A 17,913-nucleotide genomic window follows, 5' to 3' on the forward strand; every position below is an offset into this window, starting at 1 on the left:
GCTCCCCCAAGAGGGACAGCCACCTCTCTCTGGTGGCTGCTTAAGCAAGACGTCGCAACCCGCTACTCCAAATCATCAGCACACTGAGCCAACAGCGACGACCCACAGAGTGCTCTACACACCGCGGGTGTGAGTTTTTGAGAAGGCGATCAGAGCAGAGCAGATGGCCTGCGGACATCCCTTCCGAACTAAACGACACCAGAAGCCCACCTAATTCACGTGGATTACCCAAATGTAAACGCTGAGATACCAAGGCTGCCCAAGCCGCCCACAGGAGGCCCTTTCAGATTAGTGTAATTTAAAACTCCAGCCGCAGATTTCCTTTGGGTTTTGCAGGACCCCCCACTCGAGGTGAGCGGGCGAGGAGCCAGGGCCCAGCACAGCCCCACCAGCGCCTGGGGTCGCAGCTGGGCAGCTCGCCGCTGCCAGGAGGACGGGGTTTCCCTTCCCGCCGCCGAGCCCCACCTCAGCAGCTCCCCCCGCAGCCGGCCCTCCTGCCCTGAGCCGCCCCGGGCGGGGCGCGACAACCGGCGGCGGGTGCGAGTCCCCCTCGCTCAGGGCGGGACGAAGAACCCCATGCCGACGGGGCCAGAATCCCCCACCGGAGTCCGGGACCGGCTAGCACCCGCTGCTCCCAACCGCAGCACCCACCTCGGCCCCCGAGATGTCGGCCGGGCCCGGCCGCTGCCGCCTGCGCCGTTGCCAGGGAAACCGCCGCCCCGCCCCCGCCCGCCCCTTCCGGTGATTGGGGCGGTGCCTCACCCGGGGCCGCCCCCCGCCTCCCCCCCGCCGTGGCGGCCCAATGGCCGCCGGTGAGTCTGAGGGGGCAGTGGGGATGGCGGTGGCCTGGCCTGGCCTGTGGCCGGGGGTGCTCCCGGGGCAGGCGGGCCTCAGCTCGGGAACCTCATTGTCTCCGGGGCAGCTTTGCGTGTTGCCCTGTCAGCTGCGCCCGGGCGCCTGGCGGGTAGCACCGTGGCAGGGCGGGCATCGGATGCTGATCACAGGAATGAACCACATCCCTGTCATCCTCGGTGTCCAAAGCCTGTGTAAGTTTTTCCCCACCGCTGCTCCTCTGCCTTTCTGGCACGGCTGCAACAGGAGCTCGGCGTTCGAGGAATCCTCTGCAGGAAGCAAAGCCTAATAAGAAGCAACACCAAAGGGGTTCACAGCAGCTCCCGTTCCGAAGCAGGCAGTTTGGGGGTGTACGATGTTCGGGGAAAGTCTTAAACCCTGCTGGCGTTTAGGTAATTACAGCAGCTGGGGTTTGGGAAGAAGACAGCTTGTTCTAGACTAGACGCAGCGTATAGAAATACACTTTGGTAATTTTTTGCCGTATAGCAATCCAGGCGGATGGGTTCTAAGTCTGCTGCACAAACTTGAAATTACTTAAATCACTTGAAATGAGCCCCAAACAGGAGTTTAACCGGAACAGGAACACGAGTTTTCTTCACTCCCTCATCCCTGTGGAGGTATCCACAGGATGTGGAAGATGGTTCGTATAGCTGTGTTCAGCTGTGTTCAGCCTGACACCCTACGCTGCAGACCCTAATGAGACCCAAGGTGCTCAAGCAGAAACTGAGGCAGGGAAGAGCTCAGCGTGCTGTCCCGTACGCATCCCTCACAGGCTGGCGGCGCAAGCCGACCTCAGTCCCTTACGCTCCCCTCGCTACAATCTGGTATTTCTGTAATCCCAGATCTTAAGCATAGTTTTGGGTTTGCCCTTCACTTTTAAACAGAACGTAAGCAATGACTGAGGGGTGGAGCGCGCGGTTCTTCCTCTGCTTTCCAAAAGGAGGTCTGTAGTGCTCCTTGGCTTGAAGAAGCAATTTTCCTTCACAGAGCTACACCCCTCGTTATGAAAAACCCTCATCTAGTTACACCTGTACTGAACACTGCTTTCAGTCCACTGTCTCACCTTCTGTGCTCTGGAGAGGAGCGAGAGCAGTAGAAATAATCGTTTGATAGCGATGTGGATAGTTCTTTTTGCTGAAAATCACAAGTCAGAAGCTCCCAGTTATAATGCGCCTCACATTAAACTTTAAAGATTAAACATTAACAACAAACATTTTGTCTGTTGTTTGGCTTTTCTAATTCTCATTGTTGCTTTTATTATTATTAAAGGTTTGAGGTAAATTGCAATCACGATTTCATGATTTCCCTATACCCAGAAAGGTTCTGACTAAAAGATGAGATTCCCTCAGAGTGGCATTATGAGCTGTTAAAGGCAAATCAAGTAGCGTAAATCTCACAGTGAAATTCTGTGTTGAAGCACTTTCTAAATGCTAATCAGGTTCAGGGGTAAATATGTGTTAGAGGAAGGTGTCATCTCTTACTTTTTATACTGAAATCGATCCTATCTAAGAACTAGCTGTAAACTCAACAAAGAACAAATAATGGCAAAGGCATTTCTGCAACAAGATCTAAAATGAAATATTCATTCTTCATTATAGACAAGCTGACAGTCCTTCGTGAGAAAGCTGTTCCCATGTAACGTATGCAGGATATAAGGGACTGTGGACATCTGACATCCATTTCCTATTAGTCTACACAAGCTTCTATTCAGTTTCGTATTGCATGCAGATGATGTTACAAAATGAAAGGCTAATTATAATTTTAAACTTTTTGAGGTAGGGTCTGATCACAGTATGTGGCGTTCACTTCTTTGTGAATCACTGTGTATTGCCCTGGCATTATTTACGTAATACGATCAGTTTTAAAACTGCATTTGCGAGAGGTTTGAAAAACACGAGAAAAGGACTTGCACGAAAGGAGTTGCAGGGTTTAGTGAACCGCCATAAGGAGGGCAAACAGGACTGCAGAATCTTAATAGCACATTTAAATCTGTTTAAAATTCAGATTCCCGTTGTCTCTCAAGAAGGAGAGAGTGCTGTTGTTTGGAACTTTTAATGGGTATAGGTTTTTTCCTGATGTTGTTAACTGTATGTGCATTTTGACAAGGCATTTATCAGAGCATAAATGCTCAGTGGTAAGCACAGAAGAGGCCACTATAATTAAGCATTATCTTGCTGAAAAAAAACACCACCACCTTGAAGCATCTCAAGTGTTAGAACATATTGCCGGTCCATCTTTATTAGTACACCACCCTGTGTTAAGCAGCTGGGGTTTTGCATGATCATGTATGACAGGCTTCACTGTGTATCATTATATTAGTAACTTAAGGCAAAACAAACACCATTAACTCAAAAATAACCACCAGTACTGTAACTTTTATTTGCTAATAAATATCTTAATAAACAGGCTTACCCCATTTGTAAGACCTGATAATGCCTCTTAGGAAATCATAGAAAAATAAAATACAATAATAATCAGTAACTTGTACTTTGTACAAAAATCTTATTATGTTGCTCAGCAGGTAGCTTTGCCAAACCCCATATTCTTTCTGCAAAGAGATGGCATATGTAATGCAATTCACCTTAAAAACACCCTAATGTTGAGAGCTGAGCATTCTATTACACTATTAACTTGTAGGCATGCCAGCACATGAAAATTTACATGGAACATCATATTATCATAGGAATAGAATAATAATAATTAAAAAAAAGATAACACCACTTTTCAGTAAATAATAACAACTTCACTTCTAATGTAAATTCCCCTTGGGACTGCAAATCAGTATATTAAGCTTTTTATTTCATGGCTATTCCTACAATACTGTTATAAACTGGCAAAAAGGCAGAAAGAAAAAATGCAGTGGGAACATGTATGGGAGATATGTTATGTGAGGAAAAGTCATTCTGAACAGTGAGGCAGTCCCAGGGGGAAACACGTACGGGAGATATATTACGTGAGGAAAAGTCATTCTGAACAGTGAGGCATTCCCAGGGGGAAAACGACGAGACCAGGTGTGAAATGTTCAGTCTCTCAGAATGAGCAGATCGTGCTTGCTGTGTGCAATGCTACGCGAGTTCAGACCAATGAAGATACAACTTCGAGGTACAGTACCAAGGCTGCTTTTCTGTGAGATGAATGGTGAAGACTGAGTCACGGGTAGTTGTCATTGTTCAAATACATCTTGGTAAGAGGAAAAGAAGCAACCACAAAACAAACGTGATCTGGGGTCTTTAAAGAAAAGGTGGGTTTCAGACTACCGGTAAGGATATGAGATCTGTGCTGAGGCCACGGATTGTTTGTAAAATAGTTTGCGAGTATTATGATTATACCATTACTTTTGAAGCCGTCTACCTTTAAAGTTTTGACATGGCTGCTTAAATATATAATCTAAAGTGTCTGTCATCAAGTAGTTATTCATATATACACATACATTGATACATTTTATGGCTATGCTAGAACAGCAAACTATGAAGAGCGGTCATATTTAGTTGTGTACAATCTAATTTCACAGAAGAGACAGAGATTAAACCCCCTTTTAATTCAGATACGTTTAAAATCAACACACAGAAATAGAGGCTATCCTGAGAAAACATACCAAACACGTTATCTTCCAAGAGTAAATCAAAGCTAATTTTTGGAAGGTAGTCAAATATTTTTCTTGTATTTTTTTCTGTAAGTGATTTGTTTTTTAAAAAATCTGATGACAAAATTAAAACAATTAATTCCAACTTGATCAATGAAGGTTGCTTTGCTAGAAAATAAACTATTACCTTTCAGTAAATAGGGTTTCAGATGATCTTTTAAAGATTTTTTTTTTCCCTTGTTAAACTGCAGATGCAATCCTGAGAAGTGCAGAGTATCTACCTGTTGTTGTTACCGAAGTCAGTAGGAGTTATACCACACTAAACATGAACAAGCCCTTTTTGTTAGTCTCTGGGTTTTCAGTCGTGGCATCACCGTGTGTGATGTAACTGATACCATCAGAGAATTTTGACAATGGCCTCAACAGAAACAGATGCAAGGCTGCAGGTAAGAGCAACATATACTGAAGTACTGACTGAATCCAGTTCCTTCACCAGAGTTAACCAAGAAACAACTTTTCCCACTTTTAATCTGAAATAGCCCTCTCTACCTTATGTAGAAAAGTTGGGAGAAGAAATTGCTGCAAAAGAAATGGTACTAAAAATGCTACACTGCCAATTCAAAGCTGTTTCTTGGGGAGAGGCAGATAGGGAATCATGGCCATAAGCTTTAAAATGTGTACATGTTTACCTGTTAGGAATTTTAGAGCAGGATGGTTTTCTTGAGAGAGGGAATTAACAAAAGAGTCCAGTAGACAGAAACACTAGGAGGGCATTAGTTATTTAATTTGCTACTGTGCCTTTCATTAACTGGTAAGTCTCAAAACTTACACTGCAATGCACTAGGAGTATGAAACAACTTGTTCAAAGAGGCAAATTATCAGCTAGAACTTCTCTTATGAAGGGGAGATCGTATTGCATAACGGTATATGTTTAGGAAAGAAGAAAGATAGACGAATCCTATTTTTTGTAGGTTCTGTTTGTTTGATGGGGATGATGGTTTTATCCTGAATTTAAATCCAGGATTTGGGGGCATTTTCTAGGGGAAAAAAACCCCAAAAACATTTCTGTTAGATACTCTATTAGATGTGTAGGTCATTTTAAATACTTATTCCAAACTCAGAGATAGTAGCTGATTCCAGATAAAACAGAAGTGCAGCAACCACCTTTTGTACCTTGCAGTTCAGCTCTGCCATGTTGAAGGTAGCCATAATCTATTTCATTGCACCCCTGAGGTAGTAGCATTGTCTTTTATGCTCAGTGCACTCTTTTCTCCCCTATTAAATGAGCCCATCCATTCCACGCAAATCTACAGAAACCTGCAAAACCTACAAATCTACAGAAAGTACATAAAGGTACTGTGATGCTAAGTTATACAGCTCAGAGCATTCAGCTGCTTAAAAAAAATAATCCTGTTTTGTTTTTCCTTTTTGCCTCTTAATCATTCTCAGGTAGAGCTCAGTCTGAATGAGAGAAAACCTAAAAGTCGGTTTGTAAGCCATTTTTAACTGGATAGCTTTACTCTCTACTGTTTATTTAGGTTCCTCTCAAAAACGCCAGTATGCAATAAGAAGTCCTTCAGTTACAGAATTGTGTCTACTGGAGGTTCTAATCTAAACGGTGACAATTGTACCTGTTTTATTGTCATAGGCCAGACCCTGAAAAACCAGCAAATAGATTTTTTTTTTTCTTATCACTGCTGTAGAGGAGCCTCAGCATTACACGGTAATGATACTATGAAAATACTCCCTAGACTGTTTCAATGGGCACTTTTTCATCATTCACAACCAGAAATGAATATTTTGGGATTCCAATGTAGATTTTCCCCAAATTTGATTTTCCAGAATCCTAGACTCAAGGTTTCTTTCTATACAACCAAGGCCCCAGGCATCACACAGAGAGCTAGATTTCTCTTTGATTTGTGTATTTTAGTCCCAGGGTTTTCGTTTATCTACTGCTCAACATACATGCTGCTGCTTAGCAGTTCTTCACTGAATTGTCAATGACGAGAAGTATTAGTATAATATTATGGTTTATTCACAAATTTGCAATCAGCTTGCTGACGTGCATGTTAGAGGTTAATATTTCCCAAGACGTGTAGTATTTCCCAAAGAAAGCAAAAAGTCAGCAATATTTCCTCACATATTGAGAACAATATGCGCAGGAGGTTTTGTGATAGTATCAATGAATATACTGGACTCCTCAAGGAAACCATATGTGGTATTGAAGTTAAAAAAAAAAAGATCAAATAATGTTATCTCATGCTGCCTTAGAAATATTTTAGAGACTTGGATTTGCAAGTCCTTTATGCCTAATTCTACTCATGTAAATAGTCCCTTTTCTAATAGGCCTTCTAATATGAATTAAGCAGCACAAACACAAAACTGTAACTGTTTCGGAAGTTTCTGAGCATGGCACAGTACATACATTATTACTGAGACGCTCAGATGCATAGACATAGGTCAGAATTTTGGACAGGAACAAAGTAGAACAGCTGTGAAAACTTCAAGTGATTTTTAGACTGATCTTTTAAATATATTTTTTCCATATCTTCAGTATCATGACTTGGCATTTTTTATTCCAGTTTAATTACACAGGTTTTCATTTCTGATATTTCATATCAGATAATACGCCAAACTTTTCTGGAGGAGAGATGTACTTGGGAAATCTCTTGCACGAAAGAAGGGTAAGAGACTCTCATGTAGAATATTTAAAGAAACATACACACAAATAGATTTCACTGAATGGCATTATATTATTTCACATATAAAATATGTACATATATTTTAGCTCTAATCCATTTTTTAACCTCATGTTTTTTCATCAACCATTTTTGTTGGTTTTCCTTTCTAAAATTCAGCACATCTTTTTATATTGGCATATCCTTACTCATATTCCATTGAAAATTCCCCTCATTTTAACCTCATAAGTGTCTATAAATGGCTATTTAAAAGAAAATAATTTATATACTGTTTAAATATCTTTGGTGACTTCAGCAGAGGGCCTCAATCTTCTTATAGCATGGACTACCTCTTACTAGAGATGCTGCCTCATGGGCACCTTGCTTCCTCTTTATGATCACTGATGATTTCTACAGTAATTAGTTGTACAGAGAATAAGTAGAAAGCGTGTTTGGTGTGGTGGTGGTATAAGGGTCAGCGTCAGGTGACCAGGCAGCTTTCTGTAAACCAGTTTGAAAACGTTTTTTCTGCCTGTAGAGGAAAAGGGAGGCTATCCATTTCCAGATAATAAGCCAAGGAAGTTTTGGAAGTACTATACACATACAGTGCATGCTGTTAAAAATTTTAAAAGCCAATGGAGTAGATCAACCCCATTAGCGTTATTGGGAGTCAGGTAATTAATTCTGTAGGTTTGACAAATCTCAGCCATTATGATACACATTGTATTTACAATTCTTTATGTACATATAGACAAATATTTTATAACGTGCTCAGCGTATCCTGGTCCATAATCTGAGGAACTATATACAACCATAGCACTCATGGATGAGCAGTATGCACCACTAAATACAGTTTGTGATGGTAGAAGGTATTTATGAGCTGTAACTGCATGGAACCGTCTTATGCAACTCTTTTGGGTTTTGTTAGAGCTCCTTAGCACAATACAGACAGTTCTTCCTTTTTCACCCTATTGTAGGCTTTAGGGATTTTTTTTTTCTTCTTCAGTGCTGATTCATTTGTCTCTCCAAGAGATTTCAAGACCATTGTCCTACTAAGTGTTAGCCCAGCCCAATACATCTTTCCCTCACTCTCAAAAAATAACAATAGTACCATTATAAAAAGAAAAAAAAGATTATTATATTTGCCATTTATTCAGAAGAGATCAATTACAATTGGTGAACAAGGGTATTCCGGAAGAAAACTGTTTCACAGAATACAGTGCTCTTCAACCATGTGCAAATGCCGTAAGTGAAGTATCTCTAGTTTTAATACTTTTCCTAGAAGATGCGATGGAAGACAGACTTTTTATTATGATACTAACTTTTGTTACTCTAAAAGCTGTGTTGGACTGGATTAGAAGTGAGACCTCCTTTCCACTCTCTGTTGGACATATTCCAAGATTGAGCCCATGATGGGTTAGCTACAGATACCCTGTGTTCATAAGAGAAATTCTCAGCTGCCAGAATGTGTCTTATAGAATCATTCCATCAGCTGAGTTAAAACAGCTTAATACATGCCTCAGTTTGGAATGGGGCCTGCTGAAATTTAGCAACTGGTCTTCAACACAAGTTCAATATGTTCTATACTGCTTTACCTCGGTGGCTGATATGGTCCCATGGGGTCATTCTAAGATCGAAATTGCTGTGGTTAATACAGTCTTACTAGGTACCTCCACAGTCCCAGCTACTCCACATAGTAAATCTCTACTGCATCTGAATAAAGGACATCTGGATGTTACTTATGACCCACGTTTGGATCCTGTATGAATTTGCATTAAAAAAGAAATTAATGAAGCCCAGTATTAGGCTCATCATATAAAAATTGGAAAATGGATAGTCAGTCTTAAATTACAGAAAAATCAAAGTACTACAGTCTATGAGTTCCATGTCAGTACAATCCAGCTAATACCTAACACAATTTTGGACACAGAATGCTTTGTCCATTTTTATTGAATTTATTGTTGAGTGCACTATTTGCAATTAAAGGATTGCCTTATGCTGAAAAGTCTTGGCTGATGTCTTAAAGCATAGCACGTGTCTAAGCTTTTATTGGAGAGACACTGAATTTACATTCATGGGAAACAAAAAGTGTAACTTGTGCTTAAGAAAAAACTCAATTACATCGCTCAGTTCTCTTCCTTTCACCTCATGGAGTCCCATTGCTTCTCAGTAATTTCAATGTGCAAACACCTCATGAGCAAAATCTACTAAACCTTCTGCTGCTACTTGTTCAATTTTAACACCAGCATTATGGACAAGATCCCCTCTTTTCCATGGGTTCAGCGTACACACTGGATACAATCAATGCATGAGATTCATCTGACCAAACACAGATGCCTGGATATGAGCTAGTCATTTTGATCTCTTTGAATGGCACAATTCATCTAACCCAGAAGTAAATAATTACATTTGTAAGATGATTCACATTCTACAAGGGCCCACTTATCTTCATTGATTAAAAGGGAACCTTGGATGACTAGCTCAAATGCAGGCCTCCAAAATTAGGTGAGGTGAAGACTTCCCCCCAGTAGGTCTCAGGGCTCTGACTGACAAGTTGGGGATAGCTTGAGTAAGGATGACTGATATGTTTTCCATGCTAGATGACCGCCCTGCTTGGCTGCATGGACATCCAACTTGCTTCTCAGTCAACTTTGGAAGCACTGTGGTTGGCACATGATGGTGAGCTGGGACAGTGCACTTGTCGGCCAAGAGACACTGACCTGGTCCTGCTCAGCAGTCAAAGCCCTCACTTAAACTGTGTTTTGGAGGCTTAAGTGATACACAAGTAGTGGTAACAGTACAGATGGATGGATTTTATGAGAAAAATCTACACATGGATATTATTTGTAAATAACATAACTATTTCCTTATGTCTGCATTTTAATGCCTTTTTTTTTAGCTTGCATATCACGCACACTTTATTTTGTGAACTTTCAATGAGTACTTTTAGTCGTGAAGCACTCTGCAATGTGGGCCACATTCTAAAGAACAGCCTACTAGATTTGCTTAAATTTTTTAAATTTAAACTCTAACTGTACACTGCAATATGCAGGATAACTAGAGCTACTTTTCATCTGAAGAAAGTACCCCCTGTAACAAAGAAAGTTACTCTAATTTTATATATATATTTGTGGCCTGCACAGAATTAAGCTCACATTTGAAAAATAACCCCTGTTGGTTTTTAATTCGTTTTTAAATGAAACAATTAGGAAAAAACCCAAATGAAACTAAAACAAGAGTAGGCTTGCAATCAGAGCAAGAGCAAATAAAATGTTTCAATATGGGCAAAATGTAAATTTGATCAAGATAACTAATATAAAAGTGTCATACTGCACCACAACAACAACAACAACTCCAAGCCATATAAACCCACAAAATCCTGGATTTACAATGTTTTTAATAAACATCCTCACCCAATGAACCCCTTGTTCTTTCCTTTCTGGTTACCCAAACTCTTGTTTATATAAAAAATATATCTGATTAATAAATGTTTTAATATTGTTATATTTTTTCTATTGAAAATATATTTTCAGTAGTGTGATAAATTTGGAAATTAATTTCCATGAAATATATCCAGGTTGTATGCACATAATACACTGCTCTGCATTCGCACTACCGGGAATGAAAAAACATGTAAAGGAGAATTAAAAGTGCACATACAGGGTTTGGATTAGTTATGAGTAATTTTCAAACCCCATTAACAACTAACAGACTCCTACCTCCTCGGTAATGTATTTAATTGTGAGAGAGGCTCCTTCCATGGATGTCACGTTGCCAGCCACAGAAGCAATGACAGGCAAAATGGATAGCAAAACGATAAAGGAAAATAAACTTTTAAATTACTCTGTCATGACAGTATTTTTTTAAAAGGCCTCAGGTAAGTACGATTTTCTTGCCATAACAATTATTCAGATGCGGAATTGGGGCAGACAATTATTCAGATGCGGAATTGGGGCAGAGTTTTTCAAATAACAGTCACAGAAAAGAAAAACTGCTTTTTTTCCTCACCAAAGGCCTGTGATCGTGCAAAATGCACGTGCTTGTACAGTCCTACTGAGTTCAGTGGGACTCCCCATGCTGGCAAAATTACCTTTGTAGCTAGAATAGGACTGGAGCTGCCCCGTCTTTAAACAAACTCATCAAATTGGCATTGTAGAACACCGGAGAATCTTTAGAAAACTTGTTCCTCAGTTAAGTCTGTTTATTTTTTTTAATGAAAGGAAGGAAAATTTACTTATTGCACTACTGTTATCCCACTGAAATTAATGCAGTTATTCCAACATAAAGTGACAACAGTGATTCAGGCCTAGCGTGTCTTACTCTGAACTGGTTGGAAGCATAATCTTTTCCGAGTTGCTTTCTGATTTTCCTTCTTTGCCACCAATATACAATGGCAGCCTTTTCCAAGAGTTAGGAAATACATTTTGATTCACAAGCTGTAAATTAAGCAGTAAATATCATTATGATTACATAAAGTAGTTAGTTAATTTTGATATACACATATATTATATTAATTACCCAAATGCATGTTTTAAGGGAAGAGTTGTAATGCTTGAGTATATTGGAACGCCATGTAACTCAAAAACGTCCTCCAAACTATGTGTAAATCAAGAAAAGCATCTGCACCCAGTTTACATGTGACATGCATGTAGATCTGTGTGTGACTTCCACAGCATGCAGACATGCGCTCCTTCCCCTCTTCCCAGTAGCGCATATCCCATGCAAAAGTTTGGAAGTGTAGCCCAGCAAAAGTTTGGAAATGTAGTCTGTGTAAGTTGTCTGAATAAAACATGAAAGCTGTAAGTCTGAAGAGAGGTACAAATATTATGTTAGGCCTTTGCAGCCGTTTTCTTGCATGTAAATATGGCTATTGAAGAGTTCTAAAGGTAACTGACTTCGATGTCATTTAGATATCAGTACTAAATGAAGATCTAGCCCGTAGTAACCAGAGCTCCATTTCTGCAGAGTCTGCTTTTTACTTCTAAAAGCAGTTAGAAGTAGACTCAAGGCAACATATTACACTGCTGTCCTACATCTCCTTTTCTGCCTATGTACAAGGTAACTGAATACCACAGCGTGTAACTTCCAGCATTCGTTGGTGGTTGTACCACTGCCCTTAACTGGAGGATGATACGTCCGGCATGCTTCCATGGGAATAAGCACGTCGCCCCACTGATGGCTGTCCCTCTCAGGTCTACTACCACTGGTGGAAATTACGCTTAGTTCAAGCAGCGGAGGCCTGCATTTTTGGAACAGAAAGCTTTCTGAAGTCTGCATGGCCACAATATAGCTGACAACCATGATTTACACATGGTTATGGAAACATTACAATCAGTTTTCCAGCGATATTTTGCCACGTAGTAGAAGCTAATGCTGAGTATTACTAAAACCCAGAAGGTTTAGGGATAGTGAAGAATCACAAGGATGAACAAATTTTCCAACCTAATCTAAAATTTAAAGCATAAAAAGTGTCGAGTGCTAAAGTAATTAAAAATCAAGGACCTTAAGATTTCAAACTCTCACTATCCTCCCAATTGTTCACACAATGAAAACTCGGTACATAAAATCATTAATCATTTCTGCAAACAATACTAAGGTTTTGAGGCACCGGCTTACCAGCATTCAAACTATCATAAAGTAATATAACGATAGGATCCATACATTTGGATTTAGTTAAGAGATAAAATAAATATTTATGTCAAACTTCTTTTTGATTGCACATTTGGTATTGGAAGTTACATGGTCACAGAACATGAAAGAAGTCAAATACTTTTTGATCTACCAGCAAACTCTAAATACATCGATAAAGAAGCCACACCAGGCCAAATAGATTACTACTTTCAAGTAAGTTCATGAAAGTTTCCCAAATACTGTTATACAAAGTTACACATCCATGCTGAGTTATTCATCAATGTGTAGCAAGAGTCTTGCAGTAGGCCAGGATTTTATCGGCAGATAACTGGCGGAGGAGCTATGCAGTGTGATTAAAAATTCCAGTTTGGAAGCATTAACATAGAAGTACTTTTATAGTCTGAAGAGGAGACTGCAGTTCTTGAAGTTGGGAAGAGCAGAAGGGAAGAATGAGAATATTTTTCCATTTTAGAAATGCTGAGGCACAAAACACAGTTGATTCTAGTACTTTCATACATGAAATCCTTTCTCCTGTATGTGCATCATGTGTAACCGCAAAGTCTGTAAACTGCTGACTATTCGTCTCTGGTGTCCAATGAGTACAACTCCAATTCTTCTAATGTCACTGTAAGATAAAAAGTTTCATCTCGGATGCAAGTATAATAAAGCCTCTTGCACACAAAAGACTATAAATATACGATGAATCGCTCTACTTCAGGACAGCTTACCTTCCTGACTGGGACATACAAGAAAGCTACAAATGTTCAAGTTTTCCGCACCTGTCAATTCCAAATTTTTAAAGACAGCCATTTAAGAAATAATAATAATAATAATAATAATAAAAAATCTTAAAGCCATGGTATTTGTTGTGATACAGTCAAGTAATTTTTCCAAATCCGGAGGAAGAGCCTAAGAAGTGGGTTCTAATAGCCCAGTTCTAGTAATGTGTTAGTAGCAAATGTTTCCCACTCAACTCATACTTGCAAAGGAATAGGGCTGATACACTCACTCTTGCAGTCCTGAGACTGAAATAACAGGCTGTGCTTCTGATGATTTGGGGAATGGTGGTGAGAGATGGTCTAAAGATCAGAATAGCAGTGAATATTCCAGCTCGACCCGGATTTCCCTCCTGGTTTCCCTTCATCTCGTCTAGACCTGCACCCCAGAGCAGGTAGCTCACCTGCAGAGCCTGAATTTCTGGCAGGAATGATGTTAACAGCCCTCAGCATCCAGCACAATCCACTAGTTCAGTTGTTCTCTAAACTTCACCAACTGCAATATGCTGAGAAAGATGACAGAGGTGGCGAGGGCAGGAAACTTCAGATAAACCCTGTCAATTGCGCGAATCCCACACTGGGACACAGCATAGACATCACCTGTTTAGATACCCTAAAAAATGATTTAACAATATAGCTAGTAAAGGAGCCCATGGGATGAGGCATGACCTTTCTGAGTTTCAGATTTGCAGTTCAAGATACCCAGCTCTGTATCCTCCAGATGAAGAGCCACTGGATAGCAGCAACTATTCTGTACTTGAGCTTAACATCCACCTAGGGGATGATACACAGCACTTAAGGTCAGCAGGGACTATGCAAAAATACTGAGCATCTTAGAAGCTAAAAAGAGTCAGCTAAAAGAATCAACCTTTACAGGAGGGATTGGCATTAGAAATGCAGGAACAATGCATAGCCTTTATCAAGGAAGGCCTGATAAAGCTCAGAAGGAAGCCAGCAGGCCTAGGGTAATGGAGGTTATTTGAAGGAAGAAGAAATCTTTCAAAAAGCTGAAGTGGTATCTAAAGAAAGAAAGTAGAAAGGATGATAACCTTAGGCAGATTATCTGTAAAAGCACAGTAAGGCAGGCTAAAAAAAAACCTCGGGGAACAACCAGAAAAAGACAACGAATAATAAAACTCATAATAAATCTTTTTGCAAGCTCAAGGGGGTACAAGAAGCCTGCCAGAGCCTCTGTAGAGTCTAATGATGATTTGGGTATAAAAGAGCACTGAAAGACTGGCCACTGGCAGAAGACTAAACCAATTATTTGAGTTGATATTCACTGTGTAAGAAATTGAAGTGACTGCCATGCCAGAACCTTTATGGAGTACTTGTCGGAGGATCTGTCTGAAGTTGAAGTGACTGCAGGAGCGGTTATAGGACAAACTGAAAAAGCAAGCCACAACCCACCTCCAGAACACGACTATATATAGCCAAGAGTTTTAAAAGAGTTCAGGGATGAAGTAGTAGAATTGCTAACAGGAATGTGAGCGAGGAAGGTTTCAGCTCTGCTCCACTTGGTTAAAAATTTGTCGGTGCCTGAGGCATGGAGAGTGGTGCCAGGCAAAATAAGAAGTTTCCAGGGTAGATCTGGGGAACTACAGATCTGTGAGCCTGAAATCATTACAGGGCATAACAGAAAATACAGTAAAGTACAGAATTATTGGATGCTTGGATAAATGATCTACTCGAATCACTATGGCTTTTACAAAGAGAAGTCCTATTTTATAAAATTATTTGTTTTCAGTGGAGGAGTCAGCATACATATGGATGAAGGCCATTTGATACACGCTACTTGGATTTCCAAAAGCTTCAGAGAAGCTTCCTCATCAAAGCTTAATATGGAAAATAAGGAGCTACGGCATAAGAAGGTGTCTACGTGACTAAATAGCTGGTTTAAAGACAGGAGGTTAGGAATAAATTGTCAGGTTTTACAACGTAGTGATCAATGGAAACCTGCAGGGACCTACGCTGGCATAATGTCGAACATTACTGTTCAGCAAATCAGTAAATGGTCTGGCAAAACAGGTGAGCACAGAGGTGAAAAAGTCAGTTGGTGAGACTGAATTGTTCAGGGCAGTAAGGAAAAAGGCCAGCTGAGAAGAGTTTTAGAAGGATCTTATAAGACTAATGCCATAAAGCAGCGGATGAAATTCAATGTAGGTGAAGTGATACACACGGGATAAAACCAGTCCTAACTTCACATGTAAAATTACCGAGTCTTAACTGACCATTGCCATTATGAATACAGATAGTCCCAGCATCAAATAAAAGATGAGGAATTAATGGGAAGGGAATAAAGAACAAAATAGATTGTATCATTATGCTACCATATTAATGTATAGTTTGCCCAATCCCTTATATACTGGGTGCAGTGCTTTCATTTAAAAAATGATAGAGGGGAGTCAGAGATGGCTGAAGAAGGGCAGCAAGGCGTGGAACAACTCCCACATGAGGACTGACACGGGCTTGATGATTTTCACAGCAAATAAAGATTTTTGCCACTGTTTTCAGTGGCAAATCTAGGTCAAAGTTTTTCTAGGTCAAAACTGCTTCCCCAAGAATCATTTAAGGATGTTCTCTGCCTGACCTTTGGCGGTGTTTGGTATGGTCACAGAATGAAACTGTCAGTTAGAATCAGAGAATGTGTTGGGTTGGAAGGGACCTTTAAAGGTCATCTAGTCCAACCCCCTGCAGTAAGCAGGGACATCTTTAACTGGATCAGATTGTTCTTGGTCTCTTAATCACACCTTTCTGCTGCATCGTTTTGGTAAGAAATTAGTCTTTTATTAGCTTAGGTGGGAAAGGAAACGAAAGCAGTGTTGCATACATCACAATAATTTCACCTCTGCAGCATCCAAAGAAATTCATATTGATTAGTCATTGTTGGGATAATAGATTACATACTTACTCAATACTCATTCTTGAAACCATATCCAAAGTAGTGAAACCTGCTGCCATGAAGTTATTTTTATACTGACCCATTTTTATGGAGTCCAGCCAGTCACTGACTGAAACAAACAAAGGATATTCTGGAACTTCACCAGGTGAATCTGGCATTCTGTAAAAACAAAATGCAAAGGTTACTAAAGCGGTACAAAATATGACACCTGATTTACTCTGGTAGACATTGTTTTTATTAAAAGACAGGAAGAATAAGAGAGGAGCCTGAGCTGTAAAGGTCAGATCTTAACCAAGGATCTCTTTAACCTGTTCTCTAAAACTTACAAGTCATGTCAGTCTGCCAAGTTGTACAATTTAGACAATACATTTTTTTAAAGTACTGCAGCTCAGTAACAAACTGAGGAATAGACCTCGCCCACTACTCTTATTTCTTGTTCCCACAGTGTGTTTCTTTACGGATCTTATGTGTTCAGGATGATAATAATTTACAGATACAGTAGTCAAAGTAGACAAATAAGAGTTTAACATGAAATACAATTTAAAAATATTAAAACACTGAGAGATACTTTTTACATTTATCTACAAAAAAAACCCCCAAGTGGCTCCTTATTGCTATACCATTATGAAATGGCAACACTTGATTACAGTGTTCAAAATCCAAAACTAACTCTAAAAGAAGCAAAAGAATAAAATTTTCTATCTTTGCTTTTACATAGAATTATATGGAGTAGCAAATAGAAATGAAGGAGCTAATTTAGTCACATTTCTGTTTCCATTCTTTCCCCTAATATTATCACAACTGAAACAGAAAGATTCCAGTTTTGGGGCATATATTTCGAGTTTTCTGTTGTGTACAACACTGGTGAGGGCTCACAACTTCCATTGACTTTGCACATTTCTGCACAGAATGCAGAAGCAGCACACTGCTGTTTATAAAAGCTTTATGATAGCTATAGGAGAAAGATATAATTTATTTAAAATGAAAATGTAGACAGGAAAAGCCACCCGACATAAACCGATGGAACATGACTTATGTAGAATGTAGGAAGCAACACACCCTAGAATCTCAACATACTGCGCTTCAACCACACATACTCAGATACATTAAACACACTGATTTTCATTCATATTATCAAAACTATAGGGAGAAAAACTGAAGGACAGGAGAACACTGTTAAGTACAAGCCTCAATTAAAGACCTACCAAGGTCCCTTCCAACCTGAATTATTCTATGATTGTATGATTCTATAGAATAACTGCTGACCTCGTAAGTTAACAGTAACACAATAATCGTTCTGATTGACTGCATCGAGCATTCACAAATGAAGGGAAAAACTTTCCCATGCAAGTGAGCTCTATTAGAACTCAACTGCAAGGAAACAGGCATAAATTTTTAGATCTTAAGTAATGTTTTAAAATAAGGATAGATAAAAATGCATTAGTCTGATGCAAGCAGCAGGTAGCAAGTCATATATATATTTATAGACAC

General features: G+C 39.8%; 1 protein-coding gene across 3 annotated transcripts in view; it reads right to left on the reverse strand.

Annotated features, from left to right (window-relative positions):
- Window positions 1-13,105: 13,105 nt before the first annotated feature.
- Window positions 13,106-17,913, reverse strand: part of EPHA6 (EPH receptor A6) — a 510,145-nt gene continuing 505,337 nt past the window's right edge. For all 3 annotated transcript variants that reach the window (XM_054204504.1, XM_054204526.1, XM_054204514.1), the window contains 2 exons: window positions 16,432-16,581; window positions 13,106-13,369 (listed from right to left, as the gene is read on the reverse strand). In XM_054204504.1, the coding sequence (XP_054060479.1) occupies window positions 13,255-13,369; window positions 16,432-16,581 (265 nt within the window). In that variant the 3' untranslated portion in view covers window positions 13,106-13,254. The remainder of the gene's footprint in view (window positions 13,370-16,431; window positions 16,582-17,913) is intronic.

The sequence above is a fragment of the Rissa tridactyla genome, chromosome 1 (genome assembly GCF_028500815.1).
Source record: "Rissa tridactyla isolate bRisTri1 chromosome 1, bRisTri1.patW.cur.20221130, whole genome shotgun sequence".
NCBI classification, from domain to species: Eukaryota; Metazoa; Chordata; class Aves; order Charadriiformes; family Laridae; genus Rissa; species Rissa tridactyla.